The sequence below is a fragment of the Ptychodera flava genome (genome assembly GCF_041260155.1).
Source record: "Ptychodera flava strain L36383 chromosome 3 unlocalized genomic scaffold, AS_Pfla_20210202 Scaffold_27__1_contigs__length_13241970_pilon, whole genome shotgun sequence".
NCBI classification, from domain to species: Eukaryota; Metazoa; Hemichordata; class Enteropneusta; family Ptychoderidae; genus Ptychodera; species Ptychodera flava.
The window spans coordinates 10,024,520-10,046,589 of NW_027248281.1; the positions used below are offsets into that span (position 1 = coordinate 10,024,520).

Sequence of the window (22,070 nt, forward strand, 5' to 3'; positions counted from 1 at the left end):
ATGTGACAATCTATCTACCGGCTATCTTTTGCGTGTGTAAGCATGTAATATCTGACCTATGTACTGGGGAACAAGTGTTTCCTGTGCTGTGCTGTGCCGAATGGACTTTAATGATGAAGTATCTTGTGAAACGCTAATGTTTGATACAGTTAAATTTCAACAACTGAGCAACTGAAAGTGCCGCAGGTGATGTTTTTGTCATTTGATCTTTAATACAGGGACCCTGTAGGATCATGTTTACTAATGCAAGCAAGAGGGGTGGCACAGACTCTTCCTGGCATCCTTTTGGGAAGCCATTGAATGGCTTAGCTTCACTAACCACCCTTCGACGCACGATTTGTGCAGCACGTGCGAAATGGACTGCATCACGATCACTGTCAAAGTCACAAACATTACTCAAAACAGCACCGATGTCCTCCTAAAATGCTATCAGAACATGATTGCCATCATTTTGTGCTCTCATATCATGAAACTGAACAAGAAGTCTCTCCTTTTGTTGTGTAGACTGTACCCTGGGTCTTAACTTAACAACAAGATGTTCCGGTGAACGAGATCAGCCAGCTTGAATACAGGTGCTGTTTTTCATCTGATACAGTCTCATCTATACAGAGAACAAGCTTAGCAAATGCAATAAATTCTGATACCTGTCTCATTAGACAATCCAAATTATTTGAACCTTCTGCCTTTGCCTTACTTGCACGATTATAGAGTTTTAATAAACAACTGGAATGATATTTAGCTTCACGCGCTATCATGTCTCCTACTCTGAGCTTACTCAACAGCTATATGTCACCTAAAAGCTCTGCACACTCCATAACCTGTTTGTTTACTTTAAATGTCGCTGCTTCATGGAGATCTTCTTTACCTGCAGGCTTTTCACAGAAAAAGCAAGAGTCATTAATTTCTTTATCAGCACTGGGTGATTGTGAGTTTGACCTGGTGTATTTATGTTCAGAAGTTGCTTTGTCAATGTTTTCTTCTAATTGCAGTGCACGCTTCTCTACGCTTTTTAGTTTTGTATTGTTATACATCAGTCTACATGTGTGGTGTTACTTGGCATGATTTGCAATCATAGCTGTTTCAATACCATGTCCTTCATAAAGTCTTTCTTAGTGAATAGTATGTAGGATGATGCACATGACTCAGAATGTGATACAATGTCTGTAATGAGTTCCGCCTCTTTCAATTTTATCTGCTCTTCTACTTCTCATCGAGTTCCATGGTGGACAGAATATGATTGTATGACTATCTGCGGTAAATCTGGTTAATGGTTTACTGACTTTTGACTCTTTCTGGTGGTGATTGCTGTGGATTAGAAAACTTGGACCCTCGAGTGTTTCTAATGCTCAAGATGGCGTCATTCTAGGTGAGACAATTTGCATAAACTTCGAGAACTTTGTGATCTTCACTCATACGATAATGAAGAAACAGACTTTGGCATTTGCTTCAGAAACGTTCATTAAACACAAATATCCCAGCATTATCGACAATCTTCCCGTCACTAAGCTAAAATCTTTCTCGAAGTGGCCATATGTGCACAGGATGGACAAAGAACTGAAAGAACTTCGACCAGATCTCGACGAAGACGCCATAAAGTCCACCTGTCATTACATGGGCAACGCATTGAACAATCGTGCATTGGAAAGAAGAGCGAGAGCAACTGAGACGACCACACCCATTGATCCTGACGAACCGTCTCTTCTCACTAAACTTGTTACAACGCCTATAAAGTTTATATCGAGTAAATTGCCTTCGACAAGTGGCTTATCTGGTATGTCTCCATTAGACTCTTATAACACTGCCGATACTTTGGATATTTCTTTGTCCGAATCAGAGACTGTAATGACAAACAAAAAGGAAAAGAAAAAGAAGAAAAAGCAGTCAACAAATGTAAACTCGTTCGTGAAATCTAGAGACGAGGAATCAAAAGACACGAAGTATTGCGTTGCAAATTGTAAACATGGTCGACCGATAGTGGTGAGATGATACGTTGCAGTTTTTGTTGCCAGTGGTTTCACATCGATTGCCTAGGCATTGACGAAGAAGAAACTCAGATATTCTTTTGGCCATGTTTTATTTGTCGTGCACTTCCGCAAAATATTCTGAAGATACGCGATGATGTAACCAATCTACGATCTGAAAACTGCAAAATCGTTTCTGAACTTGAGGCGGTTAGACAAGAACTCCGATCCTTCCAAACATCGAATACCAGCTTATGCGCGCAGCTGTCTGACAAAATCAACGAAAATGAAAACTTGATGAATAAATGTAAACAACTGCAGGATGAATGTATGTCTCTTAAAGAAAAAGTGAAAAGTGAAAAGAATGTCACACCTCTGTCGACAAGTGTGGATGGAACAGGTTACCAATCTTATGCGGTCTCATCTACAAATACAGATGGCCGAAGTGATCAGCGTCACACTCCTACGAATTCACGCCAGCGATCACATGCTGTGTCAAGTACCACCCTACCAGCAGTTGTACATTCCTCCCCACAAATACACACACTTCTTATTGGAGACTCCATCATCAGAGACATTGACGAAGCTAATGCAAATTCTAAGACAGTCTGTTTACCAGGGTGTACAATAGAGGAATTGCGTATGCATTTGCGTAATAACTATGCCGGGCTCTTAAACTCTATGGAAATAATCATTGAGGTTGGAACAAACGACTGTAGCATGAAGAAACACTCTGATTCTATTTTGGCAGACTTATAAAGGAGGCCAAACAGATTGCGCATGGTAAAGTGACTATTTTTAGTATCTGTCCGAGAGCTGATGATCCAGCAATCCAGTCACTCGTCGAAGAAGTCAACCACTTGTTATCACGTCTATGTGAACATGAGCGATGTTGTTTTATTGACAACGACTCCTCCTTCCGATATCGTAACAACGCAATAGTATCGTCACTCTTTCTTAGAGATGGCATTCATCTGTCCTATGCTGGCGTCGATCTACTGTTACGTAATGGCGATCTCACCTCTCTCTTTGTGACGCGACGAAAGATAACCAATCGTAAGCCTTCTCGCCCGTACTACAGTGATCAACGAACTCGCGAGTCCGGCGACAACGGTCCGAGACCTTTCAATGGACGATGATGTACGAGGCCGCTACCCATACAATGCTCAACGCATCTCACGAAGCTATGGAAATTCCGGCGATCAAAACAATGCCTATAGAGGTCGACAACGTACCTCAGACTTTCCCAGAAGTAATTACAGAGTTAGATGTTACTTATGCGGCGAAGAAGGTCACGTTCAACGAGTGTGCCGACATGGAGTTGCAATCAAGTGTTGGACCTGAGGAAAATTAGGACATAAACAGAGTTCATGTAATGCGCGATTCGGTTAGCTTCTAGGCAAAGAAGAACAAGCCGACCAAGGATCATCACGAATAAATAGAAATGAACCACAACGCGCAAGTAAAACGAAGAAAGGTGCTCTAAACATTTGCTCTTGGAATATTCAGCATATTTCTAACAAAACTGACCAACTCAGGTATTTATTACAGTCAAACTACGATTCGGTCTTATCATCTGTTGATATATTGTGTCTCATTGAAACATTTTTGACGGAATGTAATTTAAGTTCTGAATTTTTCATGGATGATTTTCTTTTAGAGAGAAAAGATAGATTACAGAGATTTGGCGGTGGCCTTCTCACTTATATCAGGTCTAGCCTACCTTAAGATAGGAGACGAGACCTTGAACATGATGACCTTGAAATTTGTGGTTGGAAATTAAACCGCCTCATACTCGAAGTCTTTTGTTTTCTTCCATTTACCGACCACCTAACACAAATCATGATACAGATGTTGCTATTGTAAATAATGTAGAACATGCCTTCCTTGAAGGTAAAGAAATGATTATTTATGGTGATGTAAATATTGATATTCTTTCTGATCATGGTCTAAAACATTTCATTTACCAGTCTCTTGTAATGCTTGATATGACACAGATAATTGATGGTATTACTCGACCGTCTTCAAAATCCTGTCTTGATCACATCTATGTCACCAACCCTGAAAACTTTTTCAATTCTAGCATCAGGGAGATAGGTGTATCTGATCATTTCCCCATTCTTAAATCGAATGCTTGTAGTGTCAAGTCAGGCTCCCGCATCTCTGTCAAGTATAGATCTTTTAAAAATTTTGTTGAGTCGGATTTTCTCTCCGATTTGAGAACTGCCCTGTGGCACTTACTCAATGACATAAATGATGTTAATGCTGCATTTGAAGTGTGGATTTCTATTTTTATCGTGTCTGTGATTTACACTGTCCTATCATTGAACGACGGGTAAAGCGTTTTGGACAACCAAAGTGGTTTTCTGTTGACATTTTAAACGCGATAAAGAAGCGTGATTTGTCTCTAAAACGTGCGAGAGTAAACTCATCTGTGGATTTTGGAATGATTACAGGCATGAAAGAAATAGAGTTGTGCATCTTATAATGCGTGCAAAGAAATTGTATTTTACGAATACTTTTACAGAGAAGCAGTCAAACCCTGCGACAATATTGCGTATTTATGATAGTGTAATGAATCCTAATGTATCAAGCAGTCCCACTTTTACATGTGGTGATGTTTTTCTTAAAAGTAATATTGATATTGCAAATGCTTTCAATCAGCATTTTACTGGCATTGGTAGTTCTGATAACCCGTCAATTCCTGTTAACTTTGAACAACTTATGACTTTTGTCAAAGATAAGTTGACTAATATTCCAAGATTTAAGATTCCATTTATCAAAAAAAGTTTTGTTTTTTCTTATTTATTAAAAGCGAAATCAACTGGTGTGGATAATGTTAACTTTAAATTGTTAAAAGTTGGTGCTCCTGTAATTTCTGATATTCTCACTCACCTGTACAATTTGAGCTTGCGGTTTTCTGTCTTTCCTAACGTTTTCAAGTGTGCGAGAGTTGTTCCTTTATACAAGGGTGGAGGTAATGTCAGTAATATGTTAAATTATCGGCCGATTTCAGTTTTACCGGCCCTTTCAAAAATCCTTGAGAGAAATGTACATAATCACCTTTATAATTATTTGATACGTACAAACTTGCTTATTGACACACAGTCTGCTCTTAGGAAAAACTTTTCCTGTAAAACGGCGTTAATACGTCTCACGGATGAAATCTTGCAGAATATGGAAAAGGGGTATATGAACAGTCTTCTTTTACTTGATTTATCTAAGGCTTTTGACTTTATCAATCACAATATTTTATTACAAAAACTGTCTTTTTATGGTTTAGCAGAAACTGTTGTTGCCTGGTTTGCGTCTTACCTTTCTAACCGCCAGCAATTAGTCAGTTATCTAGGTTGTTCATCAGAGAAACATAATATTACAGCTGGCGTCCCACAAGGGTCAATCCTAGGTCCGTTGTTATTTTTGCTTTTTATTAATGATTTATCATTATGTGCCGATACTTCAACTTTACACATGTATGCTGATGATCAAAATTTACTGGCAAGTGGAAAATCTATTGATGATGTTATTGAAAAAATGAATAATTCGGTTTTGCCAATTTCCAATTGGATATTGGCAAATTCAATGCGCATTAATGTCAACAAAACAAAGTATCTTCTGGTAACGACTTCTCACAAGTTGAATTGTTTAAAAGAGTCAAACCAATCGTTGTCTATTTGTATTAATGAAACTGAAATTTCTCGTAGCAATCACGGAAAAATATTAGGAGTAACTATTGATGAATGCTTATCATGGAACGACCATATAGAATTTCTTTGTAAGACTCTTAGTAAGAGAATAAGTCTTTTGTTAAGATTACGTCCTTTTATTCCGATGAACCATCGTCTTGTTTTGTATAATGGATTAATTCAGAGCACTATTGACTATTGTTGCGTTGTATGGGGAAATACCACAGCAAAAAATCTTGACAAAATTTTTATATTACAAAAGAGAGCGTTACGTATTCTGTTTGAATTGCCTAATGATTACCCTTCAGTCAGTTTGTTTTCTTCGTTAAATGTCATGTCTGTTAGACAAAGAATTGTATACTTTATGGCAATGTTAACTTTCAGGTGTATGACTGGCAGTGCTCCACATTATCTGTCGGATTTATTTGTATTTCAGAGTAATGTCCATTATTATCAAACGCGCTCGGTTTCTCGACAGGATTGTTATGTTCCGAAATCTGCTTTGAATATTGGACAACGGAGTTTTCATTATCGTGCAACTAAATTATGGAATTCACTGCCAAATGATAGTAGATTAGCATCGGCTATTGGAAATTTCAAGGTGATTCTGAAAGAATATATAACAAAGAACATTCCGCTGTAATCTTATTTATTCACTTTTGCCAGTTTTGTGACTTGTTAATTATCGAGCCCCGGTGAAAATTACTCAGTGAGTAACTCGGACGCTCATTAAAAGTGTAAATAAAATAAATAAATAGGAGTTCTCCTATTTCACTGAACTTGAGCAAATTCTCTGCAAGTGAGCTGTAACTACTGAGCATAACTTTCCATGTGGATTGCAAAGGACATGACAGAGGTTCTTCTGACTTGTGTTCTTGGCAAATAAGGCATTGATTCCAGTTAGTCTGAGCCGGAAGTGGAGATTTTGTCACCATAGTTGCAGGCTGTTTAGGATCAATGAGTCTGAAGGTTTTCGGCATGATATCTGTGATTATACTAGGCACAATAACTGTCTACAAAAATGTTAAGTCTAAGTTTGTCAATAGCCACCACCAGTCTTGACTTCTGAACTACCAGTATTATGAAGAGTAAAAATTTATTCTACATGTAGTTCTTCGGTCGGCTTCTTTGAAAAATAATATCTGCAGAACTCTGAAATCATCAAAAATATTATAGCAGTGGATAAAATAAATATTATTGATGTATATTTAGTTTGTTTAAAACAAGTTGTTATATGGTGATATTCTTTGAAAACTAAATATAATGTACATCCTATTATCAGTTGTAAACGAGATGAAAAATGTTATCATAAAGAACTATACAACCAACTGAGGTAGAATGCGCATAGGAGACAGACATTCGGATCCTCAAGCTTTTACAATTCTTTTGTGATCTACCACTTGTGGGGATTTATTTTAAAGCTCCTGCTGAAAAAAAACCAAACATTTTCACTGTCTTAGTTTTTTCACCATAAAGTCAACTCACGGATGGCAGACATGTTTTAATTTCAAATATCAGTAAATCTGGGTAATTTCTTTCTGTACTAAGAAACTTTGCACGTCAATACCCCGATTTTTATGCTTGATTTTGAAAGAGAATGGTCGAAAGATTCCTTGAGGAAAGTTTGAGCATAGGTTTAAGGCGTTCACTTTCGAGGCACATACTACCTTAATAGTAATTGACCCTTGAAATAATTTAACTAGTTACTTAAAACAATGAATATTGTCTAATACATGGCTACTACTATCATTATGATTGATAACATATTTTATGTATGTTCACACCCTTAAATCAGTCTACTGCACTCCTCACCCACGGTGGCAGCAGACATTTTGACCTTATTGGTAGCCATATTGTCAATAATTTTGTTAAGAGCACCTGCTATTCTACAAAAACTGAAATTATACGAAGTAACATAATGCAAATATTAATCTAAAAGTTGTTTTTGATGGAAACCCGTCTACTTATTACATCAGAATCATCCTAAATGGAAAGTTATTGTGACTGCTGGTCGCCATATTGAAAAATGGCCGCCGCACTAGAACGAGGCTCCACCTGTGATGGCTCGCTATCTAAATTCTTTTCTTATATCAAAGGCTACATCTACACTAAATTTCATGCTTTTATCACAAAATGCTCAGTTGTTATGGAAACTGTTGTTATGCCGCATGACTAATTTTGTTAAAAAAATTGATGGCTTTTGATGTCTTCGCAATGTTATTTTCTGCTGTACGTTGTGAGTGAAAATCCGATCGACAATTTATTGAAACTGTTTTACCTTGGTATTGTCATGTAGTTGATTGGAGTTGCCATAAGCGTTCAGTATGTATATTGTTCTCTTCTTGGTTGCGGTTGTTATCCGCTTCTCCTAAAGTCGTACATAGTGTTTCGGTCAGATTAATTACGACATTTCTTCATGGTAATAATATCAAGAATGGTCGGATGTTTATAAAGATGCTTTCTTTTCAAATATACTTTAATAAGTACGATTGTGACACATTTTATTTTCATATTTTATTCCAGTTTTTACAGTCTCAAGTCTCGGCATAATTCTCGTACTTCGAAACGTTGTAGACATTGCTATCAATGATATAATCATCCCAGCACAACTCAGTTTTTGTCAATGGAATAATACAGAATTGACATCAGATTAGTATACAAGAACTCGTCTCGTTTCTGTAAAACTGAGAGTCTCATTCATTGAAACCCATGTTTTGTCATTTTACCGTTTGAAATCGGGCGCTGTCACAATGTAATCACTTCTGCGTGCACACACCCCTGGGAATTTAGTAACAAAGATTAATCAACATTCACTACTGTCATTGATATTGATCTGGCTCTATGCTTACGAATCGGATACAATCATGGCAGATAAAGATAGTACACCGCCAACCACGGGTGCTAAATTCACAGGATGAAATTGCAAATTTACCAGTCTTTATGCAATTGCTCAAAGTTGCATAAAGTTGGTCAGCTCCTGTATGCACCTTTATACAGTGCATAAAAGTGTGTAAACAGGAAGCCATTGGTGGTGCCTATATGCATCTTTTATGCACACGTATAAAAGGGTTAAATGGCTCATCAATATTGTACACCTTTATGCAAACAAATAAAGTTGCATAATCTTACGTGTGTGATAAAGAGTGTAAAACAAGACCGGGGATAACAACTTACTGTGTCTACAAATTGGAAAGGACTACGTTAAAAATAATAGCTGATTGTACAGTGAGGAGCATCTAGTCACTACCGCGCGGTCACTTCTCTCACGTTCACTCTACCCGATCGTGATCAAACCCATCGGGAAGGGTTTGCCCTTTACATTCCCCGCACAGTAGGCGACACATCCAACTGTTTAAATTCTTATCATTTTGTAAGTCTCTTTATCTTTCAATTGGAATAAGGCTTGTGTTTTCCATACCACAGTATCATGTTGTTACAGTCATGAAGGAAAGGGTATCAAGTCATGCAAGGCTCTTATTGTAAATAGCCATACGTCATTCAGAGCAATTTTGAGCTCATGAAGACCCTCTCGGGGTAGAGAGCAGTTTTTCGCTTCAGTCATTGCTGCTAAAAAGTTAACTCAGAATAGACTTTGTTTAAGTCTGCAATTTACATCAACTTATTGTACTCTTGTTTTCTTTTCCTAAAATAGTTAAAAGGTTTTTGAACGCAGTCATGGTGTTGCACCGGAAATCACATTTGATGTATTGCTTTCAGCCCTACTGCAGCATGGATGAAAAAGCAATGTATTAAATTTGAAAGTTTTTTTTTGATGCATACAAAATTATGAGTAAAATGTGTGTGTCCCGGGAAGTACCACACATACTTCCATGGAGTGTCCTAGCCGTCCTGATCATGGCGATCATGTCACAGCTGAAAGGCCAGCGTGCGACAAAGATACAATGATAGGTGTGAAAGGGATTATCAGGCCCTCCTGTACCTTCTCTTTTTACATCAATAACTTACGGTCCCTGTGATAGAGGGACCGTGCATGACTGCACTGACTCCACTTCTTGTGCGTTTTACACAAACTTACAGCTCTAAGTTCTATAGCTGTGACAGGCATATTCTGAGGGGTACCGCAAAATCACACGATAATGCAGATTCATATGCATTTTCGTTATTTCTGTCTTACTGTAGGTCGCCTTCTGAGCTTGTTTAATTAAATAACCATATTTGTTCGGTGCCATTAGAAAGTTCATTTTCCACTCTTTAAAATGACATTTTGTAATACGCAATATCTATATTGTATAGTTTTCATGAAATATGACCAAAACTTACCCAATACCCAAAAGATTATATCGAAAATTACTGTCGTAGCTATCGTCAAATTCTACCAACTTCTTAGATTGACAGAATAAAAAGGGTAATGTTTTGTATAAAATATGTTTTATTTGGTACAGGACATGCCGCCACCAAAACATATTGTTTATTGAATTTAACCTGGCGTACAGATGGAATGGTACGTCGTAATCGTATAAATGTGAGACGAGCTAGGAATCGTTCCACTTCTGTCTATGATTGCAAGATGCATGGAAATTAAGTAATTTGTGCACAGGCGGCCCAAAAATTACTGAATTTTCTCACAGTTTTCTCTATCATTTTCTCTCTTTTTCTTTATGCTCTGGCTGATCGGAGTAAACGGAATAAATGGTTATATATAACCTAACCTAGCCTCTGTGACTCTTTATTTATTTTACACCTCATTCCAGGGACGCATATCTCTCATACACACAGGTTGTAATTAATTAGTCAACACAACTAATTATGCTAATCTGTGGACTTATCAGGGATTTTACAGGTTGGTCAACATCGCGAAAGATAGGAACGGTTACTGAAATTGGAAGGAAAGAAGTTCTCCTGAAATGTTTTCAGAAATTACTAAATCATTACGGGAAGGCTCCATTTACTTAGGAATACTCTACTTCCCTAGAGGATCAATTTCACAGATCTGCCTCCTACAATGGCACTAAAATAGCACCAGCTGGATTAGATAATCATAAGAATGAAACATTCACACCTTGGGGATTAAAAGTCTTCTTTTTGTCACCCGCCGAGTTGCTCAGGCAAGGACTCGGGTTTCAGGTATCATGCAAGTTAATGCAGTCTTCCCCTAATGATTGCGACCAGTCATGACCATTAATCCAAATTTACTGCAGCCAGTGTATTTCCATGGTCGAGGAGAGCCAGCTACTCTAATTTCAAACGTGTATATGGTCGCGAACAGTGCAAACCCTACCAGTGCCTTGCGTGCTGTTCATGGCATGATGACGTCCGTAAAGCAGGAAGTCGGAAGTTGAAACCTTTGACCTTTACGTTGTTTATGTGTGGGCAAACTTGTAAAAACTTTTCCGAGGGACAAGTCTGATTTTGACTGGAGTCAAAGTTTGAGTTGTTAAGCATGGTTCTCTCAATCGGGTGGTGTTGCTAAGCTTTGTCTGCCATTTAGTTTAGCTGTGCGTTCTCGATAATTTTACGGTATTTTTTCTCAGAAACAAGGGATATTCGTTTAAGTTTTAAGAAACATTAATTCTCTATGAGAGGAATATTCTAGCTCGTTGTATCCTCAAATTAAATCGGCCAATTTTCTTTGATACATTTATTTATGTGGTTTGGAGAACTCTTTTGGGCGGCGTCAGATAACAAGTGCTATGAGACAACAACATTTCGTTCATGTAAGGAAACTAAATAGCAAGTACTTCTTGCGCTGATGCAAACTCTACGAAATATTATGATATCAAAGATGTTTTTAGTGATAATTTACAAGCTTTCCTGTCTAAATTCGCGGAAATCATCAAGAATATCTAAAAAATACTACACGTAATTATGACTACATTTTGTATGTGTAGAGGTGTTGTTTGCCGTTCCGAACGTCTGTTCTACGCCGTATGCGACGTCTGGTTATCACGGGAAAAAGACGCTTCCCGTACCGATGATTGAACGCAATTACGTGTAACTAAACTTCTCTATAACCATATGTTACCGGCAGACATGGAGATAATAGCGGAGTGCATAGAAATGACGGTGACTGGTTAAAAAATTAACAGTGCTGGCAAAAAATTTTCATGGATGGCCGACATCATGGGTGATGTCCGTTTGTGTTTCGAAGTTGCGAGGTCTCCGCTCACGTGAATTTAGATAGGGGCTATACTGAGCCTCGTCTATCGCGTGTATGCCAGAAAAAATGGTCTGCGAGTAGTCATGTCGGAAAAAAGCTGGAAAAACGGCGATAGTTTGGTGATTTTTGAGCGGATTTCTGGTCGTGGTAGGCCCCTAATAACCAAGCTGTCGATGAGTGTTGGCAATCGCAATTTTGGTGGAAACTTTTCTAAATATCGACGAACAAAGTTGCGACAAGCGTGCTGTCGGGCAGAAAATCGACGTTCGCATGGCTGTGGTGGCGGGGGTAAAAACGTAAAAGTCAAACCAGCCGTTAAGGTAACTAAACACATACCTGACACAATAAGCAAAACGCATCTCAACAATAACCAATAATAAGGGCATCTTTGATAAAAACGAATAAGAAGCTACAAAAGTAAGGAATTTTATCTCCTGCTAACGTTCATACAGCGCCACCTATGGCAGGGGTCAAGAGGTCATCGTGTTGGCTTGTCCCATCCTCTTTTGCCCGAGACAGTCCTCCAGGCAAGACTGCCATTTGCTGTACCTCATCTGAACTTTAACAACGGTAACGGTATTTATATATTCCTTTCTTCACAAGAAACCATGCCCCTATCCTTGTTCTACTTTTGGGGCATTCTTTCATACGCCGTCTAGGAAAATGTACGCGCCGGAACTCACTCATTTTTTTCTGTTTGTCCGAAGCGTGTTTGGTTTCAGCGGAGGTAACTTTCTCTGAGGACATCGTATGTGAGAGACGTATCGCCAGATTTTGTATTTTCGACATCGGTACAAACGATCTCTGCAGTGTGCATGATTCACCCGAGGCTATTGCTTAGAGGGTTATTTTATTCATCGGCATTTCAACGTTTGAGTATTACCATTAGTTGTAAGCTAAGTTTTGCATCTTGCCCGGTGTACAGAAAACATCCGGGACTTCAATGCACGTGTAGACGCCCTGTACAAACTTGAGCGAGCTTTGGCGGAAATCCCTTTGTGTTTTTCTGGTCACATGTCGGGTTTATGGCGGTCATCGCTACAAGTATTCGACTCGGACGGGGTACAAGTAGTGTACGAGGTGCTTTACTGCGCTGTTGTTGAGCATTGGCATCCTTTTATTAATTGTTTTAAAGTTTTAGCTGTGGTCGAAGAAGTGTCGACAGAGTGGCATCAAACCAAGGCATGGGAATCATGAGTGTGAGCGGCTTGTTGCTGTGCTTACAGCCCATTACAGGTCCCCAATGTCGGGTGTTGCTGTTTTTACAGCTTGTTCATTTTCCACTTCGGTGGAATGTCAGCTGCTCTTGTAGCACTGTCTCTTTTTCCCACATTGTTGGATTCAGCCGTGTTTTTCAGCTTGTATTTTTCCCTTCATTGTTGGGATAGGCTGGGCATGCAACTTCATCATTTTGGCTGCAGAAGGGGTGGATGTATTTTCAGGGCAGCGTCCCTGAGTGGATTCTATATGCAGTGGAACTTGCTGCCACTCAACACAGCTTTTCTTTTCCTCATCACCTGTAGTCGTGCACATGTCAAAGTGAGGGTAAGGTCCATTTCATTTTGTCTTAGATTTGCAATAGTGTAGTATGTGACCAGCTAACGTAAGTTCGAACTATTGAGTTTACTGTAACCCCTTCTCCTCAGCGGAACTCAGGTATGCTTTTTTCTGCCTAGTTTTCCTTTTCTTAGTTCATGGGCATGGCTCGAAGCAAAAGGTAACATAGAAGAAGGCAACTAGCTCCAGTGTCACATGTAAAAGAGCAGTTACAGGTATGGTTCCTGCCAATGGTAGTTGTCTTCAGTAGCAGACAGTTAACAGCGGCATTGTCATCAGCTTCTACATTCAGCTTCTGCATAGTCAAAACAGCCTACTTGAGACACCACAGCATCAACAACAAGCACATCTGCAGAACATTATCCATAACGCGGTCCTTTTAATCAAATGGCAGATGTAGAGTCACGCTGACATCACTCTATGTACATAACAGTTACCTTATTCACAAATGGGGTTAAAGTTAGTATATGATACCTGTTTTCACCCACAGGTAAAAAACAGTTTGTTAAGGCAAGTGACGTATGCACTACTTTTGGAGCTTCATATGCTGTCAGTCTGAGGGATTCTACGCGATGTAATTTCTGTCAGTTCAAATTTAGGAGAGCAGTAGTAGTAGAAGAGATACTATAAATTCGCGGTGGACTTCATGTACGCGAGAGACTTGTTGCCCAACATTGGGTTACAACTTGTGTGCTTTTTCATGAACATTACTAGTAATGTGTTCAAGATTTGCCAGTTCAGATTTGTCAAGATTGTACTTCATAAAGTTTGCCTGTACATTTCATTGCTGTGGTCGAACTTTTCCTGCAACAAAGTGGCGTCAGAATGAATCATGCGAATTATGTATGGCAGCCTGCTTATTGCTTCCCATTAAGCCGGATTTTGCTGGGCTTACAGCCCATTACAGGTTCTCAATGTGGGCTGTTGCTGTGTTTACAGCTTTTTCACTTTTTTTTCCTTTGTGGAATTTAGTGTGTTTTTTTAAGCTGGGTTTTCCCCTCATGCATGGATTTGGCTGTGCAGGTCCATTATGTTGGGTGTTGCTGTATGTTCAGCTTTTGCTTTTTCCCCTTGTGGAATTTCCCTCATGGCTGGATTTGGCTGTGCTGGTCCAATATGTAAGGTGTTGCTGTGCGTACAGCGTCTTCCCTTTGTGAAATTTGTTTCCCAGCTGTGTTTTTCCCCCACATTGTTGGATCGGCTGGGACAGCAGCAATGTCATTTTATCCGCTTGTCATATATTGGATGCAGTGTCAGCATAGTACTCCCCGGGCTCCTTTAATGGTTTTCCAATGTTTGATTCTTTCTACCACTCAACCTGTTAGCTATGTAATAGGTATAATGCAACCACATTATTGAGACTCTGTCGAATTTTTTTTCTGCCAAGTTTTCCCTTTGTTTTCACCGCAGGCATGGCTCATGGAAAAAAACTGTACAAAAAGTAGAAGGCAGCTAATTTCATTTCCACTTGACACTCAGCATATTCAAACCCTGCATCAGACACTAGGGCTACAAGGCAACAATAAACAACATCAACTTTATAAAGAAGACATATAATTTTGTTTTCAGTTATTCTTTAGGATATATAAGTTTATCCTCTCTAGATTAATATGAAGCTGTATTATTGTACATAAGACTTGAAAGTTATAGTAATGGTTCATCTATCTTGCTATGTCTTGCGCATATATATTTACAAAGGCAAGCCTTCCAATAACCAATCAGAGGTTTCAGATGTTTGGAATCTACTTGCCAGTTGAAGACCCATATTTAGTACAGCAACTGTGCAACGTGCATGGTACAGAGTCAAATGTTGTAAGCCAGCTTCCCCTTTCAAGTAAAGTCAATTGATCGGGAAATCAGCTGTGTTTTCTGGTTTGGCAGTGTAACAATTTTTGAACCTTCCTTTATCAATATCAGTGCATTACTGCTACTTAAAAACAGGCTCTCCAGCAATCATCCAGAGGCTTTGGACGTATGAAGTCTATTTGCCTAAAAAGCCGTTGGGTACAATCAGTTAAGTTGTGAACCAAGTATATATATTATATATATATATATATATATATATATATATAGGTCATCAGTTTAAGGCCAAGTTTAGCATAGTAACTGTTCGCAGGGGCTGCCGTTCTGGCTTATTATCTGATGTCCCTAAAAATTTTCAAGTGACAACATATAAGGAGAAAGTATGCTTTGTAGGGTGGGGAGGACGCTGGTTAGAAATATGTTTATGAAGTACAGGAAGTTTTTAGGTCACACTATGCGCTTCCTCCAGACAGGCAGATTTCATTTCACATTGCTAATATTTTTTGCTATCTTTGCATTCCACGCATTGTGATTCCATATGATTGACTAGGCTTTTTCAGAGAGAATTTTTCCCTCCAAAAGGGTTTTTTAATCTCTGTTTTTTAGAGCAAGTCTCTCTTTCTTTTGTGTTTAGCCACAGTAGGAAATACAGTTACTCAATTCGAGTTTTGTTCCTTGTTTCCAAAGGTAGTAATAAGAAGAGGGAGGTCAACCAGACTCGTTTCCCAAGATTGTAATACAAAGAGGGGGTCAACAAGACTTGTTTGTAGATATAGTACAAAACGTAGTTTACAAACTTTACAATTGTTACGGATTCACTTCTATTGCTGCAATAAAACAGAAGGTGGTAGCGTACCCAAGCACAGTATATAAGTAGGATGGCTAAGTTATTGCTAGTTAGGCACTGGTGCTGTGCTAGTATAAATATTGCATACATCTGTGAAACATGCATGAGTCACAGTTCATTTGCCAGTTTCTCAACACGGCACGGGTCAACGTAGCAATCAAGACAAGTCACTGTTCGCAGGAGCTGCAGTGACGTGGACTTTCTTCTTGTGGGGCCGACACAAGGTGTGTCTTGTGGCGTGTTTGGTCAAGATTAAATGAGTTACCTATGTAGGTGAATTCTTTGTTAGACTAATAATTTGTCACCCATTCTGTTAGTTTGTGGGCCGACCCGGTCTATCGTTTCAAAAATGTTTCATAATTGAGAGAACTTCTTTTTATCAACTCCATTCATAAATCCTAGCTTAGGAGCTACAGAAAAGTCAATTTTCAATCCCGTTTGCTGGGGCGTTGCGCTAAATTTGACCGAAAAGTCTCAAAAAACGAAGCAGATGCAAATAGGGGTAAAAGGTCAGGAGCTTTGTTCCCGATAGTAACAAACGTTCTCATTGGCGGCTGCGGCAACATTCCCTGCACATGGTCCAATCAAACAATGCGTTATATAGTCGCACAAAATGGCCGCCCCTGTTGATATGCAGTGTGTATGCCACGTCGTGAAGACGAAAAGAAAGGAGCCTATTTGTTCCTTCACAGATAAATCATGGGCTAAATTGCTTCAATGTACTGAAGTATGGAAGGATTCTGATGGTTTGGAGCAGGAAATAGCATTGCAGGTAAGCGCTGAATGCCGAGATCGGGCGGGCTTTCACCGTGTATGTTATCAGCTTTTCACAGATAAACACCGGCTTACTCAGGCACGGACACGCAAAGAGAAAGGTACTCTGCGAAAAACGCTTTTAACAAGCAAATCAAGTGAGCCGACAGAACTTGATAACGATGGTCAATGCCATGTTTCTCCTAAAAAGCGACACCTTCGATCCAACTCTACTTCCACCTCAATATTGGCAGCAAAACGCCGAAGTATACATGTGTTACCACCGATATGCATTTTGTGCAGACGTCGGAAACAAAGACGTGATCCGATAACAAGAAAGAAGTTAACTGAAAAACTTACGTCATGTGAAACTGACGGACGTACATTAATTAAAGCCGCCGAATATAGGAAAGATGAGAAACTTTTGATTCAACTCAGAGGTCAAGACTTAGTGAGTATTGAAGTGAAGTATCACAGATCATGTTACAAAAGTTATACCAGATGCGTAACTAACACGTACCAGAAAAAAGCAGAGGAAGACAGCAGTATCATGTACGCGCCATCCTTTAAGAAATTTTGCGATGAAGTTATACAGAAGAGAATTATTGAGGGCAGGGAGTGCATTTCAATGGACGTGATGAGAAATATGTTCATTAAAATGATCAATGATGATGAAGACATAGATGCATCCACGTATAAAAACTCGTCACTGAAAAGAAGACTGCAAACAAGGTTTGGTGACAAACTTGTGTTTATTCGACCTAAGTATCGGCAATGCGAAGTACTGATGGCAACAAGGGAAGATTCTGCTGCAGATTTTCATATCTTGAATATTACCGATACAGATTCTGAAAGTGAAGAGAGTGAAAATGAAATGGAACCACAGTCGATGACAACAAGCTATGATAACAGCCAAGATGAAAGGCTTGAGATGATTCACACTGCAATGAATATTCACAGTATTATTGATGAAACAGAAGGCGTTAATAACTGGCCTCCGAGGGAAGAAGACCTTACAATACAGCAAAGTAGAAGTATTGTGCCAACAAAGCTGTTCAATTTCCTAGCTTGGTGTACTGGCACATCACAGGACTTTCTTACAAGTGAACGTGTGGATGTCCCAGCAGATGTAGAAAACAAATTGTTATCGATATGTCAGGATTTAATATTCTTGTCATCTCGAGGACGGAAAGTCACCCCAAAACACTTGTCCCTTGGTATGGCAGTGCGTCACATGACAGGGTCTTCATCTTTGATAGGATTGCTGAATGGTTTGGGCCACTGTATTTCACATTCATCGGTTTTAGAGCATGACACAGCACTGGCTCTTCAACAACTTCACAGTGATGGTTTGCCACCAGGATTTTGTCAAGAAGTGTTTACCACCTTAGTTTGGGACAATAATGATTTTGGTGAAGAAACTCTAAGTGGTAAGTAGACTCAGATACACATACTGTAGTTAGCTTTTTATTTTTAAAGGTTTTGATTTTATGACAAGACACCATGGACAAAATTTTAAAAAATGACTTTGAAAAGTATTGATGTCCTGTTACTTTTTGTAGTTTTACTACAAGGAGATAATTGCACACTTATATTGTAATTTTTTACAATATTTTTTTTTCATTCATTGTAGGAAAAGGTACAACTCATAACACCAATGGAATCATAATTCAAAGGAACTCTGGAGATGAAGCTGATAGTACTGCTGTCAACCTTTCAACTGCAGTTGCCATTACAAAGTCAAAGCAAAGGACACTTACTGCTCCACCAAGCAACATTATTGAGTACCATGGTAAACCCCGCCATGGCCCTGCACCGTCAGGTTGTACATTGTGAAATACGATAATCATCACAGTCACCACGTATCATGATGTAATGGTCTTATATTACAGTTGTAAGTACTATAAGTGCACACTCATTAATGAAATGTTGCCATTTATTGCACATATTGCACGGTGCCCTACTTGCCCTTCCCCTTCATCCAAAACCTTCATCATTTTTACATCTATACAGTTTTCACAATACATAAACAATCAAACCAATTACTTTTCATATATACAGTGTCTTTTACCCCAATTTAATGATATCCCTTTAATAAACCCCAATATGCATTATCTTACTGTTTAATATTGTAATTGTATGAATACTTTGCATGTTAGTGTCCATTTTCTTATTGTAATAGTTTCATAGAAGAGTTATTATTACAAATTTTCAAATTTCATTATAATCAGAAGATATAACATTGTTAATATCATACAAATAATATCCAGTTCAATACAACAATTTTTTTCATGCTACTTGTAGGGTCAGATGCTGACTGCATGCTTCGAAGCAAGGACAGCGTGACTGATATCCCACTTACTAAAGACTTGGCATTTTGGATGTGCAAAACTGTGCAGGTTTGTATTGACTAATTCAGTCGGCAAAGTCTTCAATCCCTTAATTACACATGATTGTTGATATTTTTATTTCTACATTTTGTTTCTACTTTAAAAGGTTGCACTTTGATTTTTTCATTTTTCCATTACTAGGTCGAGGAAGGTAATGTGACTTTGCCGGCATGGACTGGATTTAATCAGCAACTCTCAAGCAACATCATCCGGCCTGTCAGCAAAATTGGCTACCTACCAGTGATAGATGCCAGTCCAACAGACAAGTCCACAATAAACACAGTACTGAGTACAAGTGTTGACATCGCCAATAAACTCCGCCTGCAAAGTGTGGTACTTAATATGGATCTGGCAATTTATTCAAAGGCACAGGAAATCCGATGGCAGAATGAAGAGTACGCACAACGCCTAATTCTATGTCTTGGAGAATTTCACACGGCTATGTCATTTCTTTCTGCAATAGGAAAGCGCTTCAGAGATGCTGGCTTGGAGGATATCATGATAGAATCTGGTATTTTAGCCCAAGGTTCAGTCAATGGTGTAATGAGCGGACATCATTACAACCGAAGTGTTCGCTGCCATAAACTGGTTGCAGAGGCTATGCACCGTCTCCGCTTTAATGAATTCCTCGACAGCTTGACTGAAGAGGAACATTTACCGGTGATTGCTTACCTGCTTGATCTTCGAGACAGCTACCTCCATTCGTTCATCGATGCAGTTAATACAGAAGAAATGAAGCAGTTACAACAGAAATACACAGACCACATACAGAAGTGCTGTGAAAGCAACGTCAATTATGCTTTCTGGAGTTCGTATTTGAACATGGTACAGCTACTACTCCTATTCATCAGAGGTACACGTGAGGGGGACTGGCATTTACATCTAGCTGCTATACGACAGATGTTACCATGGTACTTTGCCTATGGGAAGGTCAATTATTCACGTTATCTTCCAGTCTATCTGCAGGAAATGTTAGCTCTGCCACAAGCACATCCCCATGTATATGAGAAATTTTGTGAAGGTGAATTTGCTGTACAGCGATCATGTGACCATCCATTTTCAATGACAGCATGTGATCAAGTCATCGAGCAGACTTTTAATCGTGAGTCGAAGACCAAAGGTGGTCTGGTTGGTTTCACGCAGAACAAGGGTGCACTCAACCGATGGATTCTCAGTCATCCGGCACGTTCAGCTATCACAACAGGTTGCTTCACCCAAGCTGGTAAGACAGACAAGCAGTCAGAATACAAAGACCTGACACAATCTAGAATGAAGAGAGATGAGTCTGATGTGCAGGAAGTGATGTCAACTTTGCTGTCAGTCGGGTCACCGTTCACAAGTGATAAAGATAGTCAATTAGTTCATCTTACAGCTGGTGCCCTAGCTAGTGAAGAGATCACATCAGATCTTACCAATGCATATTCAAGAGGTGAAGAGGCCTACCTACAGTTTGAGAATGAGCGTCTGACACAAGGAGTAAAAGATTTGTTTGACAAAATGTCCGTGGTACGAGGGAAAACGTTTGCAGATATATCCAAGAAACCAAAGTCAAAAGTAACCATGAACTGCTTGTCACTGAAAGAAAATAGAAATCTTCTCCAGAGAATGCTGTTGATTGCACAGGTACGACAACTTGATCTTCATGATGCCCTGACATACCCACTAGGCCCTGTTCCAGCAATGTTGGCTAACTTTGATGAGACAATGACCAAGACAAATAAAGCTGTTCTTGCTCATCATCTGGAGGCAACATTTCCAGAAGCTGTTGTTGACCTCAGTTTCAAAGGCAAGACTGCCATTATGGTTGATGCTATGGCTATGATACAAATACAGAGTAGGATACCGGCGACATTTGGAGAATTTGCATCCAGCATATTTTACCAGTTGAGAGCAATCGCCGCTAAGTATGGTGCCACAAGAATTGACTTTGTCATCGATCAGTACAGAGAACAGTCCATAAAAGATGCAGAGAGAAAACGTAGGGCAACGACAGGTACCCTTACTGAGATCCGGATCACAAGACCAACTATAAAGATGCCAAGGTAGTTCAAAAGTATCTTGCCTCTGGTAAGAATAAGGAATCTCTCCTACTCTTTCTGTTTGAATCATGGAAAGAATATGAATCAGAATGCCTGCAGGGTATCACCATGTATGTTACCAATGGCGAGTTATGCTACAGGTTGCAATCTGCAGATGGTGTCATGGATGTAACTGAAATACCAGAATTGTATTGTGACCATGAAGACGCTGGCACAAGACTACTACTCCATGCTCAACATGCATCATACATTGGGGAGGCAGACAACATTGTCATTCGCAGTCCTGATACAGATGTCTTGATGTTAGCTGTGAGTTGTGCTCATCAATTACAGGGCCAGCTGTTCCTTCATCAAACCAGCAAAAATGGTAAAATACTGCATGTAAACAAAATATCAGAGTCTTTGGGAGACAAGACTGCCCTGGCTCTCCTCAGCCTTCATGTGTTCTCTGGCTGTGATAGCGTGAGTGCTTTCAAAGGCAAAGGCAAGAAGAAGATGATAAAACTGCTGCTGGGAAGTGCTACCTACACTTGTACATTCCATGAGTTAGGAATGTCATGGACATTGTCTGATACACTGATGACACAAATAGAGTGCTTTGTCTGTGATTTGTATGGACAAAGCCGATGCAGTAATGTGAATGAAGCAAGATACAATTGCTTTCGTCTTGGCCTACAAAGTGATGGTGCCCTCCCTCCAAACAAAGACAGCCTGAAATTGCATACACAGCGTGCAAACTACCAAACAGCAATCTACAGGCGATGTTTGCAAGCCAAAATGGATGCACCAAGCCCACATGGACATGGATGGATAGTGCAAGACTCGGATGTATCAATCCAGTGGATGACAACTCCCCCTGCACCAGATTCTATCATCAATTTGTAAGCTGTAAATGCAAGAAGTCTAGATGCTCATC

The 22,070-nt window shown here is 39.4% G+C and overlaps 1 protein-coding gene across 1 annotated transcript; it reads left to right on the forward strand.

Moving 5' to 3' along the window:
• The first annotated feature begins 16,806 nt into the window (after positions 1 to 16,806).
• Positions 16,807 to 21,161, forward strand: LOC139126392 (uncharacterized). Its single transcript, XM_070692456.1, has 4 exons — positions 16,807 to 18,155; positions 18,359 to 18,619; positions 19,030 to 19,124; positions 19,257 to 21,161. The coding sequence occupies exons 2-4, from the start codon at positions 18,601 to 18,603 to the stop codon at positions 21,159 to 21,161; spliced, it is 2,019 nt and encodes a 672-aa protein (XP_070548557.1). The 5' UTR covers positions 16,807 to 18,155; positions 18,359 to 18,600.
• The last annotated feature ends 909 nt before the right edge of the window (positions 21,162 to 22,070 follow it).